At 32.8% G+C, this 23402-nt stretch overlaps 1 protein-coding gene across 4 annotated transcripts; it reads right to left on the bottom strand.

The window, feature by feature from the left end:
• Nucleotides 1-722: 722 nt before the first annotated feature.
• On the bottom strand, nt 723-23178 carry LOC115890145 (probable pre-mRNA-splicing factor ATP-dependent RNA helicase DEAH5). Of its 4 annotated transcripts, none has more exons than XM_030910302.1 (3): nt 22599-23178; nt 8869-9257; nt 723-2121 (listed from the first exon to the last, which is right to left on the bottom strand). In XM_030910302.1, the coding sequence occupies exons 1-3, from the start codon at nt 22739-22741 to the stop codon at nt 1952-1954; spliced, it is 702 nt and encodes a 233-aa protein (XP_030766162.1). In that variant the 5' UTR covers nt 22742-23178; the 3' UTR covers nt 723-1951. The 4 variants fall into 4 exon arrangements, with proteins under 4 accessions (XP_030766162.1, XP_030766164.1, XP_030766163.1 ...); XM_030910304.1 differs by lacking the exon at nt 22599-23178 and adding an exon at nt 16907-16987; XM_030910303.1 differs by lacking the exon at nt 22599-23178 and adding an exon at nt 12014-12182.
• Between the last annotated feature and the right edge of the window lie 224 nt (nt 23179-23402).

Below are 23402 nucleotides of genomic sequence, written 5' to 3'. Positions count from 1 at the left end.
TAATTGTAAATGGTAATACTAATATAGAATGTCGATTTACCTTTTTAAAAGTCTTTAATTATGCAGATAAATAATGATATAGAATATTAAATTGTGATAAAAAATAATTAGGCAACTATAAGAAGGTATAACTATATAAAGAAGATCCTATTTTTTTTAATTTAGTCTTATAAATTCTAGTATTGAATATAAATCGAACATGTCTCCATAGCGCAGTGCGTAGAGTTTCCGACTACGAACCGATGATTCAGAGTTCGAATCCGGGTCAGGGCAAAAACTTTTTTATTGTATTCTCGATAGTAAAGTATTAAATATTTTTTTTTTTTTGAATCGCCAGAATTATTTAATACTTTACTCTCAGAATATAAACGAAAATAAAATAAAAAAAGTCTTTGCCCTGACCCGGATTCGAACTCTGAATCATCGGTTCGTAGTCGGAAACTCTACGCACTGCGCTATGGAGACATGTTCGATTTATATTCAATACTAGAATTTATAGGACTAAATTAAAAAAAATAGGATCTTCTTCCGATGCGCAGTAGTGAACGCAACGGGTATCGGCAGCCAAACGGGCCGCATGCTGTTCCAGAGAGCATAGTAAAAGATATATCAAAGAGCCAGACGTCTTAAAATACTTTCTCGAAAACGTTTCTAGTTCTTAGACTATAAGATTTGTAAAGGGACATTTTGATTGTTTTTTTTTTCAATTAAAACACAATATATATATTTAAATCAGTTTACTTTAAATAATACTGTAAGTAATATTAAGTAAAATACAGTATATTTTTTTCTAACCACAACAGCAAAGGCACTTTGTAAACCTTCCCCGTATTCAATTACACACTAAAAATTAATTTGATTCTATACATCAAAAAAAAAGAAATAATTTACTAAAACCTACAAAAAAATCAGATTTTTCTCCATAGTATTCAAAATACAACGTATACAAACACGATACATTTTTGTATATTAAAATTACTCTATAAGTTTTAGGAAAAAAATAGGTAAAAAAGCGAGATTCAAGTTGATATGAATAATGTCTTATATCATGTACAGGATTTCGCTAAAGAAGACTTCTAATACGCCCTGTATACAGAGGGTAAACATTTGAGATGCATTTTATTGCAACATGATAGATATTTTTCTTCTATACTCAACACTGCTTAACGGTATTACATTAAAATAGCCAATAATGTATCTACAGGGTGTCTCACTCATAAGACATATTTTAATAATAAATCAGGGTATAGTATCCTGAAGTGCACGAGTAACAGTTGAAATATATTAAGCGTCGACACCCTGTATATAAAACAAAAAAAGATAAAATTTATAAAAAAATCATATACAGGGCTACCCAGTGTTCTGAAAAAAAAAACAAAGTTTCAATCTATTTTACTAAAAAAAGCGGGCTATAAAATAAAAGCACATTTAAAAATATTTTCAAAAATATATAGGGTGACGCAAATATATTTTTAAACTTAACTTATAGTTTTTTATTTGTTTAATTTAAAATGTGCTCTAGTACTGCCTGCATATGGAGCTTTTTTGTAACACTGTATCGCCCTGTATAATAAATACGTCGAATAGAACGTTTAAAGGCTGTTTTTCTAATCTATAATAAACCACAAGATAAAATAAATAAAAAAATCAATATATTTCTATTTTACCTTGAAAATCTAAATCATTTTAGGAATATTATACAGGACAAGCTTTCAAATATAATATCCTTTTTTATGAGTAATTTTAGAGCAAGCACACCCCAAATAAAAATAAAACAAAAAAAAATTGTAAAAAATATACATCATATAAAAGACTTACGTTTATAAAAGATGTCTTATATTTATACATAGAAATATAAAAATACCTATTTCTATATTTTATCTGGAAAATTTTGGCGAAATTCTGAAACTCACTGTACTACAAGGAATGAAACGTTTAGGGAGGATCTAGATCACATTATGGAGCATTCACAACACGTCATGGTGACGTAGAGGCACTTCACGATACAGTTGTCGTCTTCGGATTCGTTCTGAGGCTTCTTGTCCTTGGGTATCCACACGCCATCCAGCTTGTCGATGTTGCCGTTTTTCCGAAACTTGTCGTCTTTTCTTCTGTCTTTTCCTGTGTATAAAAATAAGAACAGTAACAATAAACTCATTTGTTACATCCTTAATGATTATTGTAGCGAAATTAGGAGATTAATTTATTTAAAATTTCTTTACATTTTATCATTTCACTATAACAAGGTGGCGCCTCTCAATCGCCGCGGAGGCTTCAACGAGAACGACTGTTTGTATTGAAATGAAATTTTGTGAGCATATGTAGGTTAGTTCAGAGCACTTTTTAAAAATATAGAGAGTTTTACAGGGTGTCCCCAAAAAAAATTACATATCAAAGTTGTGTTTTTTGTAACGGAACACCCTATATATTAATTGATTTTCGGATTCTGGAAGAAAAATAAAGGTGAGTTTTATAAGAGAAGTATATGACTAAAATGTAAGGGTTTTGACATATTTAATATTTTCTAGAAATAAAGAACAATTTTTAAATTAGAATAAAAACTGCCTAAATTGGGATTTACCCGGTATAGCCTAATATGTAGTTAAATTACCTATTGTACTTTAAATCAAATTAAAACTTGTTCCAAAAAATTATACAGGGTGAGACAAAATTAATATTGAACATTGGTTACCTTTAAAAGCATGTTACTCTTTTATCTTAAATGGAACACCCAGTATATTATTCCGATATTCAATGGGGAATTCATGTCTCTTCAAAATACTATTAAGGTTGCCTACCCCTCAAACAAAAATTTTCCTAGATCCTTTCATTTACATGATTTGATCTGAGTAGATCTTTATTATTTGATAAAATCTAGGTGGCTGTGATATGTCTGACGTTACTTCAACTTAGCTGTCTAATTAGTCCAACCTTAACAACTAGTTATCATTTTGTGTCAGTTAAAATAAAAAAAATTCTCAAAAATTTGCCGAAAATGCAAACTTATCCTTTAGTTTAATGCACACTGCATTCACCAATTAATAGAATACTTATTTAAATGCTCCTGATTTTATGTAGTTTGTTTTTTTAAACGGTTTTATTTAGCTCGACCTTTGAATAAGAAGACTAAGGAAGGAGCATAATGCTATCCATGTATTCATGCATGGTGGGCGGAAAAGCCACCATAAAAGCTCTCTAGGGTGGGGATCTTGACAGTTCTGTTTGACGATTCATTTGACACATTTGAATTTGATTTGAAATTTTGTGGATTTGTCAGTCTTTACGGAGCTTATTTTATGTTATTTATTATTTATTCTACTACTGATAGTTGTATAAAGGTAGTAAATCTAGATGGAAATTGTGGCAGAACTTAAATTAACAGTGACACTATCGCGATTTATCGAAAAATACTTTAAAATAGTTGGTTGTGTAGCGTGCGGTAGATATCGGCAAAAATTGAGTGAAATAATGGAACAACTTTTCGCTAGTAAGTGACTATATAATATACATACGTGTAGTAAACCGATCATTTATGAAATTCACTTAAATTAACTAAATTTTATATTTTTCTTGCATTTTAGCTTTTATTTATTACTTGTCAAAGATTAGATGTCAAAGAATTTAGATACGTTAATTTGACTTACCTGCTTCAGTAGCGTATCGGATGTTTGTATTAATAAATACTTATTATAACTTATCTATTTTTATTAGAATTATATATTTTTATAACAATTTTAATAACTACCAACATTTATTCACAACGTAAAATAAAACAACAAATTATTGAGTCTACCCCACGTCTACCCTACATCATAGTTTTAGATTTTTTAAATAAAATTAGAACGACACTGATAAACCGGAATTTAAGTCGGCCATATTTGAGGCCTATCGCGGTGTACCTAAGATTTTTGATATGCTCCTTCCTTAGTCTTCTTATTCAAAGAGCTCGACCCATACGGTATTTATTTATTTGTTTGTTTATTTGGGTCAAAATTAAAAATTGAAATTTAAGTACCTTCCTGTTGTCAGATTGATCTGAAATTTGGTACACACCTTTAGTTCCGATGACAATACAATATAGTAATATCAATAACATTGTAAATCTAAGATGGCCGCCGGTACAAATGGCGGATTTCATATTTTTCCACAACCCCTCAATATGGGTATCAAATGAAAGGGCTACACTAGTAGAATACTGTGATTATGACAAAATTTAAAATCCAAGATGGACGTCGTTACAAAATGGCGTATTAGGTGAGGGCATGAGTAGTCGTGTCCAGAACAGTTGTGTCCAAGATTGTGTGACGTTAGAAGGACAGATAAAAAAAATAGGTGATTAGATGTACCTACGTAGTTAGCGGTAGCTTTACCACCCAAGTTAAGACTGTATGGCATTAGGGTGGCTAAAAATGTAATGTCGCAAGCGTTTTCCCCTCAAGATTGGGCGCCTCTTGTTGTATATTATAGCCTTGCCCCTCTACTGGACCTCTGGGGGGGTCGACCGTTAAAATGTCCATTACTCGTGGGAACTTCAAAACCCAAGTGATGAGTTTGCAACAGACAAAGCGTTAAGGGTATACCCCACTAATCAGCAAGTAAACAATCACAACGCTGCTGTTTTAAATCTGTTCCGGAATAAGGGATCTCTCGAATTATACCATTAAAGCACAGGACCAACTAATTGACGCCACACGAAATACAGATAATTTAAATTTAGCAAATATAATACCAACAGATATAAATAAGACTGGAGGCTTACCATCAATACTTGAAATATTTGTAGGAGCAAAAGTAATGTTGCGGTCCAACATTGACGTTACAAAAGGATTGGTAAATGGTGCTATAGGCCACATTACAGAAATTGTTTGGCCTCAGTTCCGTCGAACCCAAATGTACGAAACAGATGTACCATCAGTTTGGATTGACTTTGGCAGAGACGGCATACACGTTATACACCCGAAAGCCATACAGTTTCCAGCAAAATTCAATTATGGTACGGCTGAAAGAAGGATGTTACCCTTAATTTTGTCATGGGCATCCACCGTCCATAAAATGCAGGGCAGCACAGTCGACCATGCAGTAGTGTATTTGGGCTCAAAATTGTTTGAGGAAGGGCAAGCATACGTGGCTCTAAGTCGAGTCAAGTCTCTGGAAGGGCCATGTATTGAGGAATTAGATTGTAATAAATTATCAGGTAAAAACCATGTAATAATGATGCACTAAATGAATTAAATAGAATGAGGGAATATTCGGTAGGCATTTCCGTTAAATACTAAAACTAGAAAATAAAAAATCGGTAAGAAAACTTTTATAAGTTAAACGGTTTTATCTTATGTGCACTGAAAACTAGAAAATAATAATAACAATTAGGTATTTTTGAACTTCTAGTTCAGAAATATTTTAGTACTAGGCAGAATAGCTTTTAGGCATATTAGACTAAAATAAAAACGTGGGGCCCATTAACTATTGCTGTAATACTTTCTTCTATACTAAGTGTGGATTGCATCGACTTACTATAATCGTAACTGGAGATTTTGACAATCAATAACCAGCCGTGGCGGCTTCACCAGCGAACGCCGAGCTCATGATCTACCAAAGTATAAAGATATGCTTTGCCATAGGTAGGATTTCAGAGGGGCCCCACGTTTTTATTTTAGTCTAATATGCCTAAAAGCTATTCTGCCTAGTACTAATATATTTCTGAACTAGAAGTTCAAAATACCTAATTGTTATTATTATTTTCTAGTTTTCAGTGCACATAAGATAAAACCGTTTAACTTAAAAGTTTTTTTACCGATTTTTTACTTATGGTGATATGTTAAAGACAGTGTTTAAAAAACTCGACCAACTATTGTCGACAACATGAGAGAAATTGTAGCTGCTTTTCGAGATAGAACCACATATGCCTTTTAAAATAAAAATATCTTCTTGAAAAGACAATCATTTTATGCAGTTAACAGGTTCCTTTCCTGTATTTTGAGCATTTGATTTCATTTAGCTAATTTTTGCCACAATTATAGATTTATATCTAGTTTTAATTCTGTAAAAATATGTTTTAAACGTGTATCTTTTTATTACCGTTGAGTATTTTACCTTACAATCTTTAATTTCTGTTAAACTAACAAAAGGTATATATCACACAGACACCCCTAGATTTTTTCAAAAAATAAAGATCTACTGACGCAAAATCATAAAAATTAAAATATCTAGGAAAATCTTTATCTGAGGGGTAGGCAACCTAAAAAATATACTGGGTGTTCCATTGAAAGTAAAGGAGGAACTTGCTTTCAAAAATGACTAATGTTCCATATTAATTTTGTCTCACCCTGTATAACTTTTCGAGTCAAATTTCAATTTGGATTAACATACAATGGTTACCGTAATTAAATATCAGGCTATACAGGTTCAACTAAAATTTAGGTAGCTGTTATCGAAATTTAAAATTTACTCTTCATTTTCACAAAATGTGAAATATGTCAAAATCCTAAGATTTTAGGTATATGCTTCTTTAATAAAACTCTCCTTTATTTTTTTCCTCGAATCCGAAAATCAATTAATATATAGGGCGTCCATTAGAAAAAAACACAGCTTTGATGTGTAACTTTTTTTGGGAACACCCTGTATAATTCTATATATTTTTATAAAATGCCTTCAGTTAACCTACATATGCTGCCAAAATTTCATTTCGATATAAACTACCGTTCTCCTTGGAGCTTCCGCGGCTTATGAGAGGCGCCACCCTGTATATTATATGCAGAATATCACTGTGTGGGAATATTTGGGGGAATGTTAAAACAGGTTTGTCAAGCTAATAAAAGAATATATGCGATATAAAACCATAAATTCTGTTAAAAATGACACATGAAATCAGCAGGAAATGTTCGACCTTCGCTAAATTTTATATATTATCTGAAATTTCATTAAAATTCTTGAACCGAGACCTATGGAAGGCCAGTATATTTTTTATATTAAATTAGAATTAATAAACAACAATAATAATATTAATATAAATAAAATATCTGAAATTTCGAGGTAACCAAAACCAAAATTGCGATATGATATCAAAAAAAGCTAATACTAATCTTTTCATTTAGTTTGAAAAAAAGATATGTCATAGTAACCATTTTAAAACATCAGTTTTGTAAGGTTTTTAGTGAGTTCGTTATTCATTTTCTACTATTTCTTGTTTATTTCTTATTTTAGAGTTAGTTATGCAAAGTATATAAACCCGGCAAAACATGGTGTCAATGCTTGAATTACGTTGAGGTTATTGTGAATCTAGACTACTAATAGTAGTCTACTAATACACAGACTAAATACGTAAAAAATACCGAAATAACTTTAAACTACTAAACAATTATATAATGTATGTTACGAATAGTTAATTAACCAGTAAATTAAGAAATTCCTTTAGAGTTCACTAATTATGTTTTTTATTCACGCATTTACTAACTTATCAAGAATAATTACCATAGTATGTAAATTTTGTGAATAATTTTACTTAGTTGTTCCAGTGGCGTACCTACAGTTCATACCAAATAAAATTTTAGTCACGTGATTAAGCTTGACCGGCACAGCATTGCCCACTTTTATACCGTATGATCGAAAAAAAACGGCGTCCAGTTGGCTGGGAAATGACGATCAATGACATTTCCCATATAAATTTACATATAAAATGACAGCGATCTTCATTTCATAGCCATCGTTGACGCCGTTTTTTCTCGATCATACGGTATATATTCTTTTAATCAAAATATTTTAAAATTAATAAATTAAAACATAAAGTAAAATAATAAATTAAGAGTCTATTACCACAGATTATACAGATTATAAACTTTGTTTTTTCTTTATTGTTTTTCGCGGTTCCAATTTTCGGAATCGGGTACTAGTTAGGTTACTAGTTTGCGCATATAGCACGCCCACTTATGGCCTCTAAAATTGCGCACAGCGCCTGACCGGCCCAGTTATTAGAGAGATATCGGAAAACCGAATAGCGTCATGCAGTATTTACGCGTACCTTATTTTGACAGTTACGATATGCGCGAGTCAATTTTTAACGCAACTTGGATCAATTAACCAAGCGCTATTTCTAAATAACGTTTAAAAATTGATTAAATGGACGTGTGCGGGTATTTGACAACCGGGGCCGGTCGGCGAGATCTTTTATTTTAGGTTATGTTTGAATTGTTTTGAATTATTACTTTAGTTTTATTAGATAATTTGATATTTAAGTAGCTGGGATTAGTTTTAATTAAATAAATATGGCCCAAAATATGGATTCCACCTCTTCCAATATTAAAGAACCTATAAAGAGGCTTAGGTTTACAGCAGATGACGAATTAGCCCTTCTAAGAGAATTTGTTGCTTGTTGCCCTAAACCCACTGACAGACGTTGAACAATAAAGCACTGGAAATAAGCACTTTAGCCCTTTAGTTTTAAAATACCTAGTAAACAAAACAATTTCAAAGTTTTAAATTCAAAGTTAGGTTAAGTTTAAATAGCGGACGCGACGCGAACAGAATTCTTTCCGATCCGATAACTATAAATGAAGAGAGATAATACCACCTCAAGTAAAGGAAATAACACCTGGCCTTATTAACGTCCATGCACGTTATTCGGTTTAGCGATATCTCTCTATTACGCTGTTTATTGTCATTTTACGCCAGTTTATTTTTGCGCACAGCAAATTTTACTCGTTTGCACATCGTCATAAAAAACAATTTTCGAACCACGAATTAGGTATAAGATTTTTATCTGTATACATATAGTATACCTAATCTGTGATATAGACAAGTCTGTGATTATGTCATCTACATGTCAAATTCCGACTTTCTAATTTTTTTGCCTTGGTCTACACTATAACTCACCTCCATAACCACCGTCTCCATTATCCCTCAACCTCCTCTCGTCGTCCTTATCCCTATTCCTATCCTCCTCCTCGTTGTTCAGCGTCGGCGACCCGAAAAACTTCTCCTCTCCCTCCTCTTCTTTATCTTTGTCACGCCCTCCGCCAGGCTCGACCAATACGGACGCTTGCACCTCCCCCTTGGCCTTATCCTCGCCCTTCCCACTCTGCACGGCCACGTCCCGGCTGGTCGTGGCCACCGGCGAACCCCGCCCCCCTCCCGCCTCCTGTGGGAGTGACTTAGCTTCCAGCAGATACGGTTTGGGCGGATCTATACGGTCTGGATTGAAATCGAACGCTTCCACTGTTCGATTGTGGTGAGCGGGACTGTCGCCCGAGGACATTATCGACCTGGAACAGAAAAAAGTGAGGTTAGGTATCGGAAAAAGTCGTTTTTTTGGAGTTTTATGAGAGTTAAGTGTTTAAATTACCTATCGATATATTCGAAATCGTTGTATCCATCCATGATTGTGAATGGAAGGAGTGTGATCACAGTAAGAGAGATGAGCGGGTTCTTGGCGACAAAGAGGTGTCAAACACCTCTCGGAAAACAAAAGAAGAACGTCGTGTGGTCGGAGAAAGACGGCTCAGCGCTTGCCCGAGGCGACCATTTTGGTGCTACTGTGCGACGTGCTGCATTTCCGAGCGAGAGCAGGTTATTCAACGGTACTCGTGGTGGTACTGATGGCGACGGTAGACGAAGAACGCGGTGAGCCAGAAGTAAAGCGCGGACGAGTACTGGCGATTGGCACACGGGAACGTCTATTTTTAGTACCTCGTGAACGTCTGGTACGCGTAGGTAGGACGACGGTAGTACCAGCGAGTACAGTCGCGGACAAAATCATGGTTCCAACATGAATTTCTATAAATCATGGACACTGATGAAATGACTACAATTTTTTAGGGTTCCGTACCCAAAGGGTAAAAACTGGAACACTGTTACTAAGAGTAACTGTTTGAAATTGTAAACTATTCGCAAAAAAAACACTTTTTCCAAATATGCTAATGAGCCACTCTTGTTCCATTTGAAAAAATCGAGATATGATTAAAAATACGATTTGGGCATCTTTTAACCGGCCAGGAAAACGTCAAAAGTTGACATATGATATGTCACTCTATTCAGAATAAAATTTTCTATCAAATAAAGTAAAAATATACCGAGGGTGCCGTTTAAAAATCAAAAGTTGTAGTCATTTCCGGTGAACCAGGAAGTGACCAAAAACAATTGAATACGTCAGTAAATCCTAATTTGTGTCATACACTGACATACCAAATCTCGTTTTTTTATCTGAAAAAATAAAAAAGTAATAGGGGGTGAGCCACTTTTGAGGCGCACCCGGTATGCATATTATTTTTTCTAAATTAACTTATATTTCTTTCAGTGTAGGCAAAACGACAGTATTGTTGAAAAACTGAATGATACGTTTTGACTGACGGGTAAAACGTTATGTGTAGAACTGGCTTATAGCATATAGTTTAAATAATAAATTTCGTGAGCAATTGGCTAGCCACGCACGCTCATCGGTTAACGCTCAATAACCGAAGTGAAGCGACAATAAACGAGGTGAGGGTTTGGACGGGTGGTCGTCTCAAAACTCGTTTGAATTTTACTGTTTGTTCACGCCGTCGTATATCTCGTAAGAGTCGATTTAGACACTCGCAAGTAGTAGGCTATTATGTCTGAGGGCCGCGGTTCAAAATCCATGTATGCAAATTAGCCTAATCAACATGATTCGGTTAATAAATCCACTAATTTTTAGGTTAGAAATGAGAAACAAAATATATTCATCCAAATACAGGTAGAAAATAAGAGATATTTTACTTACTCTATCAAAACGGACATCACACTTAAGAGGAACTATATTATTATACTATCAATTGTTTTGTTATTAAATATATTTACATACTTATGACCCTAGCTGTATATTTACTTATTTTGGACCACCATGGTAAATTCTGCATAAAAATCTGTTTTGAGGGTAGATAACCAGGAATATACGTTTATCCCTTATGTTATGCAACTCTTAATACACAAGTGGCGGAAAATTTATTAAATTATAATAAAATACAGATTTATAATTATTTAGAATATTCTTAACTTGAAAATAAAACAATAACAATAAATATTATGATGATATATTTATTTTAACCAAAAAAACAACAACAGATAAAGATATATTTTTTGATTTTCATTGTTTTCAAGTCAATCGTCAAACTCGGTTTGCCTTGTTAATTTTTAATAAAATAAATAATATATCTATGTTATTTCTTATTATTATGAGTAATAGGAGTTAAATTTCAAGATATTATTAGTATTTTAAAGTGTTCTGGGTGTAGGACAAATGAGCTTAAAGACATTTTTTATTTATAATTACAAAATACCCTTCGCCATTTTGTCAAGATATAATTTAAAAGTTTTTTATATAATTTAAATAAATATAAAAAAAACTGTAATATAGCTTTTATTTATCGTTAAACTCTATAAAATAACCGAAAGATACTACTTTTAAAATTGACGCTTAATTTTTCATAAATTAAGTTTAAAGGAATTAAAAATATATAAATAACGTCTAGAGGGTAATAATTAGTATTTTTAAACGCTTTTGGACATGCAGCATGAAAAATTCTTCAATATCTACTTACAGAACTCTGAAGAACACTGAAAACACTAATAATTCAAGCCACTGCACAGCAAAACACATTAGATAATATTTTTATACTTTTATAGAGATTTTTTTTAATAATCTATAGTTTTACTTGCAAATTACACGGGATTTTGTTAAATAATTGCAAACCGCATGATAAGTTGCTGGACCAGATGCTGGTAAACCCAAATAAACACTGTCTATGCACACTTAACATTGAATTAAACATTAACAAATTAATCTTTAAAGGTCAATCTAATAACTGAGCGTACCTATTTTTCGCAGTAGTTCTGACATAGTGTAATAAGTTAATTCATAAAGAAAAATAGGCACAATCAACAACAAAGCGTATACAGGGTGCAAAATTTGGTATACGTTTGGTTTGGTAACAATCGTTTTAATCTAAATTGGGGGTATATTTTAAAAATTGTAATGTATTAAAAAAATTATTAAAAGACATACCAAATGGAATCTGCCAGATTAATGTATGGTAATCGCTTCAAGCTGAGAAAATTGTAGAATCGACAGTGATCAGGAGGTTCTATCGGTGTGTATGGCATTTTTTCGGTAAATTTTGAATCATCGATCAAAAAGGGGAACGTTTTTTTTTAATATCTGTCAACTTGACAGCAACCGTTGAGCACAGAATATAGAAGGTGTTCCTTAATGACATGCTAACATTTTAGGGGTGATTCTTGGATCTATCATAAGATTCTAAGAGAAAAACTTCAGAGATACAGGGTGGTAAAGTTACCTAAAAAAACTCTTTTTCCCAATAACTCTGATTTTATTATAGATATCTTTATGAAACTTGATACACGTCTTTTATGCATCAAAATACCTTTTTTGGTGTACAAAGAATTTTATTTATTTCAGCCAGTGCCGTTCATACGGGTTTTACATTGAATATTTTTGGAGAAAAACTGGTATACGACTTCTTTTAAAATAAAAATTATTTTGAAAATTTTCATTCATTTCTAAACATTTTTTATCTCCTGATTTTTTTCGTCCGATACATAGTTTTAGCTTAAAAAAATTAGAGTCAGTTTCCTTCAGGGTCAAATCGCTGAAAATATGATGCGGTGACAATTTTTTTTGGTATATCAAAATAAGCATTTTGATGAATGGAAGACGTGTATCATATATAGAATTTAGAATAAGTGGGAGGGGGGTTAATCTCTGCGACCTTAGAGATCTATTATGTCCCCCTTTCTTGAGTTATAACTCATCATACAGTCCCAGGACTTCCTACGGAGAACCGTGTCCTTCACAGTCGAGGAGCTACGACCCAGGCCGGGTAGACGAAACGGTCGCCTGTTGGGTTTAGAGGTAGGAGGTAGGCTCCCGACCCTTGGAGGAGGTGGTAGCTTGTATGCCACTTGCGGAGAATGGTCTCACGCAAGTGTCAGCCACCTCTCCTGTAGTTCTCTTTGGGTTTGGCCCCTTGGAACTTTCATTGTACTGTTCCCAGTGTTGCTAGAGGGTTTCCCCACAGCTTCACCGGTGATGTTTTTATTACTATTATTACCAGATCTCATAGTGTTCCCATGAGTCGCTAGGGCCGGTCGGTCCACTTCTACAGAGCCCCGCATGTAGAAGTAAGGGGTAAAATACAATGGGGTGCCCCCCGATGCCCCAAGGTTGAGGCTGTCCGTAGCCCCGCCCGGTATCGTTATATGTCTTGGTGCAATTCCCTGGCCACGACACTACAGTCAGGGACAAGACGATGAGTGAGATGCTTCTTAGACCAAGCCAAGTGCTAGGGGGGATTCCCCCCAGCACCTGACCAGGAGCTTCCCCACCATCGACAAGGTCTTGCATCTCCTAGGGGAAGGTATCAAATATAACATCAGAGATACTTTGAAAAAAAATAGAAAATTTTACCACCCTCTATCTGAAAAGTTAAGATGTTTAAGACATATATTCATATGAAGTTTTTTCCTTAGAATAGCTCCAAAAATCACCTCCTTAAATATTACCATGTCATTAAGGAACACCCTGTATAGCTACGCGTATCTATAGTATAGTGAAAGTAACATTTCGTCCCATTGCTGCCAAAAGTGTATATTATGTATCATTGCGATAAAAAAAAAGTAGTACAAGAATTAGTAGTCCCAGATAGGAACTCCTGGTCTATAAGGATACCGCGAAGTGGATATATCGTCGTCACTATGAAAACAATACAATTAAAGGCTGATTCATGGTACACCGTGACGGGCCGGGGCCGTGCGACGGTGAAGGCACGGCCAAACATTGTCAAATGGTATTTATACCTATGCATTCATGCTAAGCCGAGCACGGGCCGAGCTTCTACTAACGTGTCTACTTTACGGAACGTGCCCGGCTCGGGTACGGCCCGGTGTACCATGAATCAGCCTTAAGGCTGATTCATGGTACACCGTGACGGGCCGGGGCCGTGCGACTGTGAAGGCACGGCCAAACATTGTCAAATGTTATTTATACCTATTTATACCTATGCATTCATGCTAAGCCGAGCACGGGCCGAGCTTCGCCGGAACCCGTCCGTGCCCCGTCCGAGAAATGTCGGTGTACATTTTTCCTCGGATCCGCTACGGTCCGGCCCCGTTGCGGCAAACATAAATGAGTCGCCCGGGCTAAATACTTCGTTCATCTACGGGCCTATAGCGGCTGTTTTCTAGCAGTGTTGCCGCACCCAACTTTTAGCGCGTACCACATTATAAACTAAAAATGTACCACTTTGGTACAATTTTTTAAAGCACAACAAAATACATCTGCATATGACTTTAACCGGTTTGGTCGCTGTGAATTTCTTCATAAATTTCTACATAAAAAAACTTCCTGGAGAAAGACACAAATCGAGACGAAAAACATGAAATAGAAATTCAGAAAACCCAATTATAAGTATGTATAGGTTGAAGAAATCTAAGTAATTCTAATACTACACACAATACTTGGAAAACTTAAATTTTATTAAAAAAAAACGCAATTATAGAAGCATGTTAGAAACAGTAAATTTTCAAGTTTTTTCTTCGGGTTATTTAATATAGGCAACGCTATAGACATTATAACGTTTATAATACGTCGTTAATTAATGCGAATTGTCTCCGAATGGTATCGGTAAGCGCGTTTAATGCAATATCAACGACAATAATTATTAAATATCTATTCATTTTCGGTGCGCGTGGGAAATCATTATTGTACCAAATCATCCTGGATTTGAAAATGTAGTACCACTGTACCAAATAGAATTAAAAGTATCAAATTTGGTACAAATGTACCACTGCGGCAACACTGTTTTCTAGAATATAATCGGCACGGACATGATCCCCGTTGTCCACTCGGTGTGGCATATATTGAAGGCCCCGACGTGGCCGGGTTTCTACTGCACGGAACGTGCCCGGCTCGGGTACGGCCCGGTGTACCATGAATCAGCCTTTATGCCACCTAACTTTTTAGGTGGCGAAATAAAAGTATAAAAAATTTACCTACCTTTTAAAAATGGGCAATTTTTAATATTTTATTATAGACCAGCAGATTAAATCATATTTTGTTGTACTACTTTTTTTTTTGATCGCAATGGTACTTTCAGTCAATTCTAAGTGTGGGTTTACATGCATTCGCAATGCGGCGTCTGTCTTGATCTCAAGTAAGTCCAAAAACCCCGTATAGGCCATAGGCTTAAAATATATTTTATTTTAAGTCTATCGTATAGGCTCTCCTATTATAACTAAAACCTTGATCTGTTTATCACACAAGGATTTTATGAGATATTCTGTAAAATTCTTGCAAAAATCAGTCAGTCAATATCTACTACGTAGGTAATCAATACTTACATGGTAAAATGATCATGTCAAAAATCAGCCACCAATAAAATTAAAATGTTTATTTTTCTTATTGTTATGTTAAACAGATGTAATTTGTTATAATTACCTGTTTGTTTAAATTTTTATCACATGTATCACGTTAAAATGTGAATTTTAGCACATTTAAAAATAAATATTCAAAAAGTAAACAAAAGTATTGACAATATTATTATTATATACAGGATGTAAATAAATACGTGCAAAAAAATTAAGGAGGTGTTTTAAAAATGATGTAGGTGTTTTATGTAAAAGAAAATATTTGTTTTTATAAAGTATACAGTGTGAATTAAAATTACACTATACTTGAGCTCCGTCTACACGTAACGTTTTACCTGTCAGGTAAGTGTGTCAACTAACGTATACACTGGAAGTTTTAACTGCGGTTTTATTAATTATAACATTGATTTTAATGAAGTTCAAAGGAAAAAACATGAAATGTTACTTCAAAATTGTATATTTGTTGTTTAAATTTCATTTGTAAATACGCAAAGCTGTGAATGTAAAAATTGTATCGTTAATTTTCTAAAATTACATTATTTTGTAAAACTATGCAAAATATTAGATTTTTAAAAGTAGCTTATTAAAAATGCTGTAATGTATTCATATTGTTTTATATAAATATTTACATATATTTTTTTCAGTGTAGGCAAAACGACAGTTTTGTTGTAAAACTCAATGATCTTATCAGTTTCTCTAGACGGTCTTCTGTTTTAATTCAATTCAAGTAAAATGGACCGTTTTTTTGTTTATAGACACTAGTCTAGGTTTCGCTTGATACGTTTTGACTGAACAAACAAGACTGGCAGGTAAAGCGTTATGTGTAGAGGGGGCTTTAAGCAGTTTTCTTATTGAAGGTCATTGAAACAACTGTTTTTACAATAATATAGAAAAAAAACTAATACCTACTGCAGTTTATGGAAAATGTTTACTTTACTGAGAAATTCCTATACAACAAAGCGCATTTTATGTCATATTGTATCATAAATTAACAATAACGTGATTTAAATCAGATTTACTTGGTTTTTGATAGATAGATTATTGTACTAAGCATTTATGAATAATTAAGAAATAAAGGCAATGGGAGATTCAAATTTTATTCAAGTTAAAAAAAAAGTATGGTCAAAAATTAGTTTAATTAAGTGAGTTATAAAAAAAGTCTGTGTATTCTCTTTTATTAGCTATTTATAAATGTTCTCAAAGATATACAGGGTGAAACAATATTTCCTGGACATAGACACGTTTTTTTGGAATCAAAATAAGTTAATTTTCCAAAATTTACGTCTATACAAAAAAAAATGTTGCCGGTGGTCATGAGATTTCTTTGATTTTATGATTTTTTTCTAATTTTCAATTGTATTTTGAGTATTCTTTGATAAATTTGGAATTAAATCTGCGTTTTGTTTAGTTAAAACTGTGGTTTTAAAGTAAAAACTGTGTAATCAAAATGCGACAAAACACGACTACGCAGTAGGTACTTTTTATATTATAACTTCAAAAAATATGTACTTACGAGACTTTGAATCGACAGGTAGCATTTTTTGTTAACAAATTGACAGCGCACATCACGACCTCGTATCACAATGCACTACAGTACTTAATATAGAACATTCTTAAGACCATTAGTTCAAATCGAGAAATAACCGCTTTAAATGGCATTTAATTTTTAAATCGTCGCAGAGTTTAAGTGGTACTACACTGGTACGAAGATATGCAGCAGTACGTTAATTAAAAACCAATTTAAAATTTAGTTTTTAAATTCTGACATTTTTTCTCTACCTAATTTTTGTTTTTGTTTCTTTTAATAAGTTTTATTAAATAATACTGATGGAATTTTCTTTAAAATAATTTCCAATATACAGAGTGTTCCAATATTCCGTGGACATAGAACTACTAACGTATATTTTGATTCAAAAAAAAAAAAAATTTCATTATTCTTTGTATTTTTTTTGCTTCCGACGACGAAAAGAGATAAACTTTCCGAAACGTTAAGGATGTTTTTTTTTCGTTAGGCAAATTTGTATATCTGTAAACCTAACTTTTGACAAGTAGTTTCCGTTTGGGATTAACGCAGAAGTGTTTACAAAAAATAACTATTTTATTTTGTAGATTTTCTTGCAATGGCAAAATACTCATATAGGATTTTTTGGAAATATGTAGTTGCGTTCTATGTCCATGAACTATTGGAACTCCCTGTATTTTTTGTAAGTCGGCTTTGGAAAAATAAATTCTCCAAAAATGTTTTCCCAAAAACTGTTTAACAAGAGACAAAAATGTAGTAAATACTATCACAGATTATACAGATTATAAACTTTGTTTTTTCTTTATTGTTTTTCGTGGTTCCAATTTTCGGAATCGGGCACTAGTTAGAATACTAGTTTGCGCACATAGCACGCCCACTTATAGCCTCTAAAATTGTGCACAGCGCCTGACCGACACAGTTATTAGAGAGATATCGGAAAACCGAATAGCGTCATGTAGTATTTATGCGTACCTTATCATGGTTATGATCTTGTTACGATTTACGATATGCGCGAGTCAATTTTTAACGCAACACCCGCTAACAACGTTACCGCCTGACGTAATTTGCGGATCAATTACACCTTTAATTATACCAAGCGCTATTTCTAAATAACGTTTAAAAATTGCTTAAATGGGCATGTGCGGGTATTTGACAACCGGGGCCGGCCGGTAGAGATGGGCGGTTATTGGTAAAAAACCGGTTATAGGTTAACCGGAATTATCTTTAAAAAATAATAACTTGACAAAATTAACCGACACAAATTAACCGGTTATTCAAATAACCTAACCTAGCAAAACTAAATATTTAGTTTTCCTATAGGTTTACTTACCTCTACACTCCATAGGTCTACTTCAAATTTAGATAATAAACTTAGTTAAATCGCATGAATAAATAGAGATTGTAGCAATGTAAGTATGTATATGTACAAAATGAATTTAAATAAAAATGCTAACCTCACTTTTTTGAGTAGACATGGATATGATATAAAATATTAGTAATTACTTAACGTTCAAATAAACCACACAACTCACAAGTTCTACAATCTACAACCAAGTTATTTTAATCAAATACCAAAGAAAAATAAGGCGACTGAATGAATAGATAATGAAAGATTATCTTCATTCATTACTTGAACTTCAATTTTGTATTCTTTAGTCTAAGCTTCAAGAGAGACTTCAAACTACAAATAAAATATATTTACGGTGAAACGTGGGTGAAACTGGGCGAAACCATGGAAAACTTTTGAAGAACCGTTGAAAATCCGTTAAAGTCGGTTAAAATTTAAATATAGAATTTAGAGAATCTATTTGAAGTTAGGTTCGTATCACTTGGCTAGCTGGTGGCTAGTAGTAGTCTATGCCATTAGTACTTTGTTTTACGGCCTGACCTGTCAGGGCCATTCGGCCGTTGTTTTGATTATTATCATCAGGGTTCGCCTGATGCCTGATTTAATTTTGACATTTGATGTTTGATGTCATATATTTTCGTTTTGGGAGCGGGAGCGGGATCTCCCGTTATCGTCGTAATATCTGGAAGATCCGTGCCGTTCGCTTCTTCGAATAACCGGCTATAGGTTATTGAACGTAATGCAAGGTTATTAGGTTAACTGGTGAAAAAAAACTACCTTTAAATAACCGGTTATTTTAGAGGAAAATACCGGTTATTCAAAAAACCGGTTACTTTTGCCCATCTCTACCGGCCGGCGAGATCTTTTATTTTAGGTTATGTTTGAATTGTTTTGAATTATTACTTTAGTTTTATTAGGTAATTGGATATTAAAGTAGCTGGGATTAGTTTTAATTAAATAAATACGGCCCAAAATATGGATTCCATCTCTTCCAATATTAAAGAACCTGTAAAGAGGCTTAGGTTTACAGCACATGACGACTTAGCGCTTCTAAGAGAATTTGTTGCTTGTTGCCCTAAACCCACTGGCAGACGTTGAACAATAAAGCACTGGAAATAAGCACTTTAGCCCTTTAGTTTTAAAGGTTAAGTTTAAATCGCGGACGCGACGCGAACAGAATCCTTTCCGATCCGATAACTATAAATGAAGAGAGTTAATACCACCTCACGTAAAGGAAATAACACCTGGCCTTATTAACGTCCATGCACGCTATTCGGTTTAGCGATATCTCTCTATTACGCTGTTTATTGTTATTTTACGCGAGTTTATTTTTGCGCACAGGAAATTTTACTCGTTTGCACATCGTCATAAAAAACAATTTTTGTACCACGAATTAGGGATAAGATTTTTATCTGTAGGATACCTAATCTGTGATACTATAAAGACCATTTTACAAAAAAAAATGGTTTGTCGGTTGAGTTGGGAAATATTTATATTAAAATTTATGTAAGGGTGGGGGTAGTTTTTACCCTTCCCGTACTTTTTCCTGATTTTTGTAAAAACCAAATGTAAAAGCACTTAGCAAAATCTCATTCAAATCGGAATAATGGTGGGTTCATACAGCCAAATAAAATAAAATAAGAATAAAATAAAATAAGAAATAAGGAATTCTTATTTGTGTGCGTTCATACAGTCAAATAAAATAAAATAAGAAATATATATTTGCTCATGCGCAGTACGATGAGGCTGGATAAAAGTTAACTTTTACGATTGTTTATAGTAATTTTACCATTTATAGTATATTTATTTGTTCGTTGCCTACTATATTATATATTTTACTTATGTGAAATTATAAAATAAATTAAATCCAAACTGAAAATATTTGTAGGTTAGAATTAAGCGTCCGCAAAGCCGTTTAAAATAAAATAACACATAAAATAAAACAAGAAGTTAAAAGATAAAGACTTCTTATTTTATTTGTTATTTTATTTGGCTGTATGAACGCATGTACGGTATCCCATATAACCAACTTTCTTATTTTATTTTATTTTATTCTTATTTTATTTTATTTGGCTGTATGAACCCACCATAACAGTTCTTAAAATATTTGAAAAAATATGTTTATTTTATTAAAGTTTGATGCCCTCTGGCGGACAAACGAAGCACTTTTGTATAGAGGTATATAAAATGTGTCTAATAAACTTATTTTGATATCAAAAATACGTAGCAGTTTTATGTCCACCACGTAATATTGGAACGTCCTATATAAGTTGTTCCTTTAATGTTAATATACAGGGTTGTTCACCACAGACGACACGAAGTATTGTAGCTAAATGATTAGATTTTTACGAATTGTAAGTTTTGGGTTCGTTGAAGTACTATTAGAGCTACAATTTAAAAATATTTTTACAAGATACAGAGTGTCCCAAATAAATAAAGAATATCAAAGTTGTATTTTTTTAAATCGAACACCCTGTATATTATTACATTTTTAGTTTCTACGATTAAAATAAAGGTTAATTTGATTAAGGTTTATTACACTTAAACATTACCGTTTTTGAAATATTTTCAATTTTGTGAAATTGCAGTAAAAATTTTAAGGCTTTATTTCTCCGAGGATATCAAAGTGTTTAATACTAAATATTTACTGAAGTCTATTTATTATCTGTTATTGTGTTGCAATAACAAAATAATACTACCTCATACAGAGTGTCTAAAAATTTATTTTAAATTATTTTTAGCTTTAAACGGCAATAACTTGTTTAATTTAAATGGAACGCCCTGTATATTTTAGGAGAATCAGATGCAAAATTTAATTGTCTATCAAATTGTATTATACCACTTTTTACCTATCCCTTCAAGTTTTCGTAGAAAATGCATTTTCTTATAATTTAGACCTCATTTATCAATAGAGAACAACGGCATACGGTCGAGTCGGCCGCTGCTGGTACGTAGACGTAGACGTAAAGAATCTTTTACGTGTATAAAAAATAAAAATATAAGAAATGCGCATGCGTACGTAAACGTTTACGTGTTTGTAGGCCGACTCGACCGTATGCCGTTGTTCTCTAATATATACCCATGGAATATTGACATTTTAGATTGTTTTTAAAGCAACAAATTTAAAAAATGTACAGACTAGTAATATTATCGTCTTTAGCAAAATGATAATATTACTAGCCCATTTGTATACAAAAAGAAAACTATTTAAATCTTTATAAAAGAGTATACCATTAATTAAATATACCACCATTATTTCCGCCCAAATACTAATTAATTACATACTTAATTATGTTCGTTAATAAATTATTCTAAGTAAATGTGGATTTGGATCAGAAATCATTATAATAATATGTTATGAAAATGAATTCTATTGTTATAAATAAGCATTTGTCAAAAAATGAAATATCATGAAATGAAATACACATACAAAATTCAGTTTTTTAGTATTTGGAGCAATTATTATTAACCAACGCAAACAGTCAATTAATGTAGTTTGAATACTGGAATCATATTAATTGGTACTCTTTAACAAATATTAAAACAGTTTTTTTATTTTTTAATGAAATAAACAAACTATATCGACAATATTAGTATCTGTACTCTTTAAATATATGGTACATCTTTAAAAATAATCAAAAATGTCAGTATTCTATGGGCATATTGATAAATGAGTTTTAAATTACAAGAAAATGCATTTTCTACGGAAACTTGAAGAGGTAGGTAAAAAATGGTGTAATACAATTTGATAGACATTTAAATTGTGCATCTGATTTTTATAAAATATACAGGGTGTTCCATTTAAATTAAACAAGTTATTGCCGTTTATAGCTAGTAATTATTTAAAATAAAATTTTAGACACTCTGTATAAGGTAGTATAATTTTTATTATTGCAACACAATCACTGATCAATAAATAAACTTCAGTAAATATTTAGTATTAAAAACTTTAACACCCTTGGAGAAATGAAGCCTTAAAATTTTGACTGCAATTTCACAAAATTGAACATATTTCAAAAACGGTAAGGTTTAAGTATAATAAACCTTTATCAAATTTACCTTTATTTTAATAGTAGAAACTAAAAATGTAATAATATACAGGGTGTTCCATTTAAAAGAATACAACTTTGATATTTTTTATTTATTTGAGACACTCTGTATCTTGTAAAAATATTTTTAAATAGTAGCTCTAATAGTCCTTCAACGAACCCAAAACTTACAATTTGTAAAAATGTAATCATTTAGCTACAATACTCCGTGTCGTATGTGGTGAACAACCCTGTGTATTATTGATCTGAAGTATAAATTATTACCAAAAAAACCTTTTATACTCACCCTGTACGAGATCTGTCGTCATGACTGACGTAGTACTTGTTCTTCTTGTGCTTGTGCTTCTGCCCATGTGCCCGAGGAAAGAAGAACACTTTAAGTCCCCTTTTCTGCCTGTCGTGTTTCTTTTTTTTATCACTCTCACTCATTGTCAATTTTTAAAGAATCAGAACAGAACTAAATACACAGTGCACCTTACGACATAACAACTACAAGCTATTGTATTATGTTTTAGAAAAAGCGTGAAAAACTGTTGGCATTGTTGACGTATACCAATTGATATTGTTTTGTTTTTAAGTAACGCGATTTTAAAATTTTCTGTTTATCTCAGCATTACATCACAATTTTTAAGCGCACTATAACTGTTTCTACATCACTACACGAATACAGAAGCACAACTATCAGTTTTTATTTGTGAATCTTTAATCAAAGCATATTAAACTTGATTAAGGAATTTATGTTCATTGAAATGACGTCGAATTTAACGAATATTGGGCGTTTTTTGGTATTTGTGTCACATATAAGGACTCGATGATGGTAGAGTCACGAGCGAAGATTAAATACCAAGAATTCGAAAGCTGGTAGACTAGAGGAGATGTGGTATCTACTGAAGAGAGAACTCGTTATGGACTGAGTTTAAATAATAAAGTATAAAATAAAGAGAATGCCTGATAGTTTGTAATAAGTCTGTTTATGGTCGTGGTATTAAACGCTGTTATACAGGGTGTTCTAAAAAATATGTGCTATCTCTCGTGTGGAGATTCATCATGTAAAAATAAAATGTATATTTTATATTAACATAGGTCCAAT

This window comes from Sitophilus oryzae, unplaced genomic scaffold (genome assembly GCF_002938485.1).
Source record: "Sitophilus oryzae breed Bouriz unplaced genomic scaffold, Soryzae_2.0 scaffold_85_pilon_pilon, whole genome shotgun sequence".
Classification (NCBI taxonomy): Eukaryota; Metazoa; Arthropoda; class Insecta; order Coleoptera; family Curculionidae; genus Sitophilus; species Sitophilus oryzae.
Note: the sequence above shows the minus strand (reverse complement) of the source record. Positions and strands in the feature narration are given on the sequence as shown.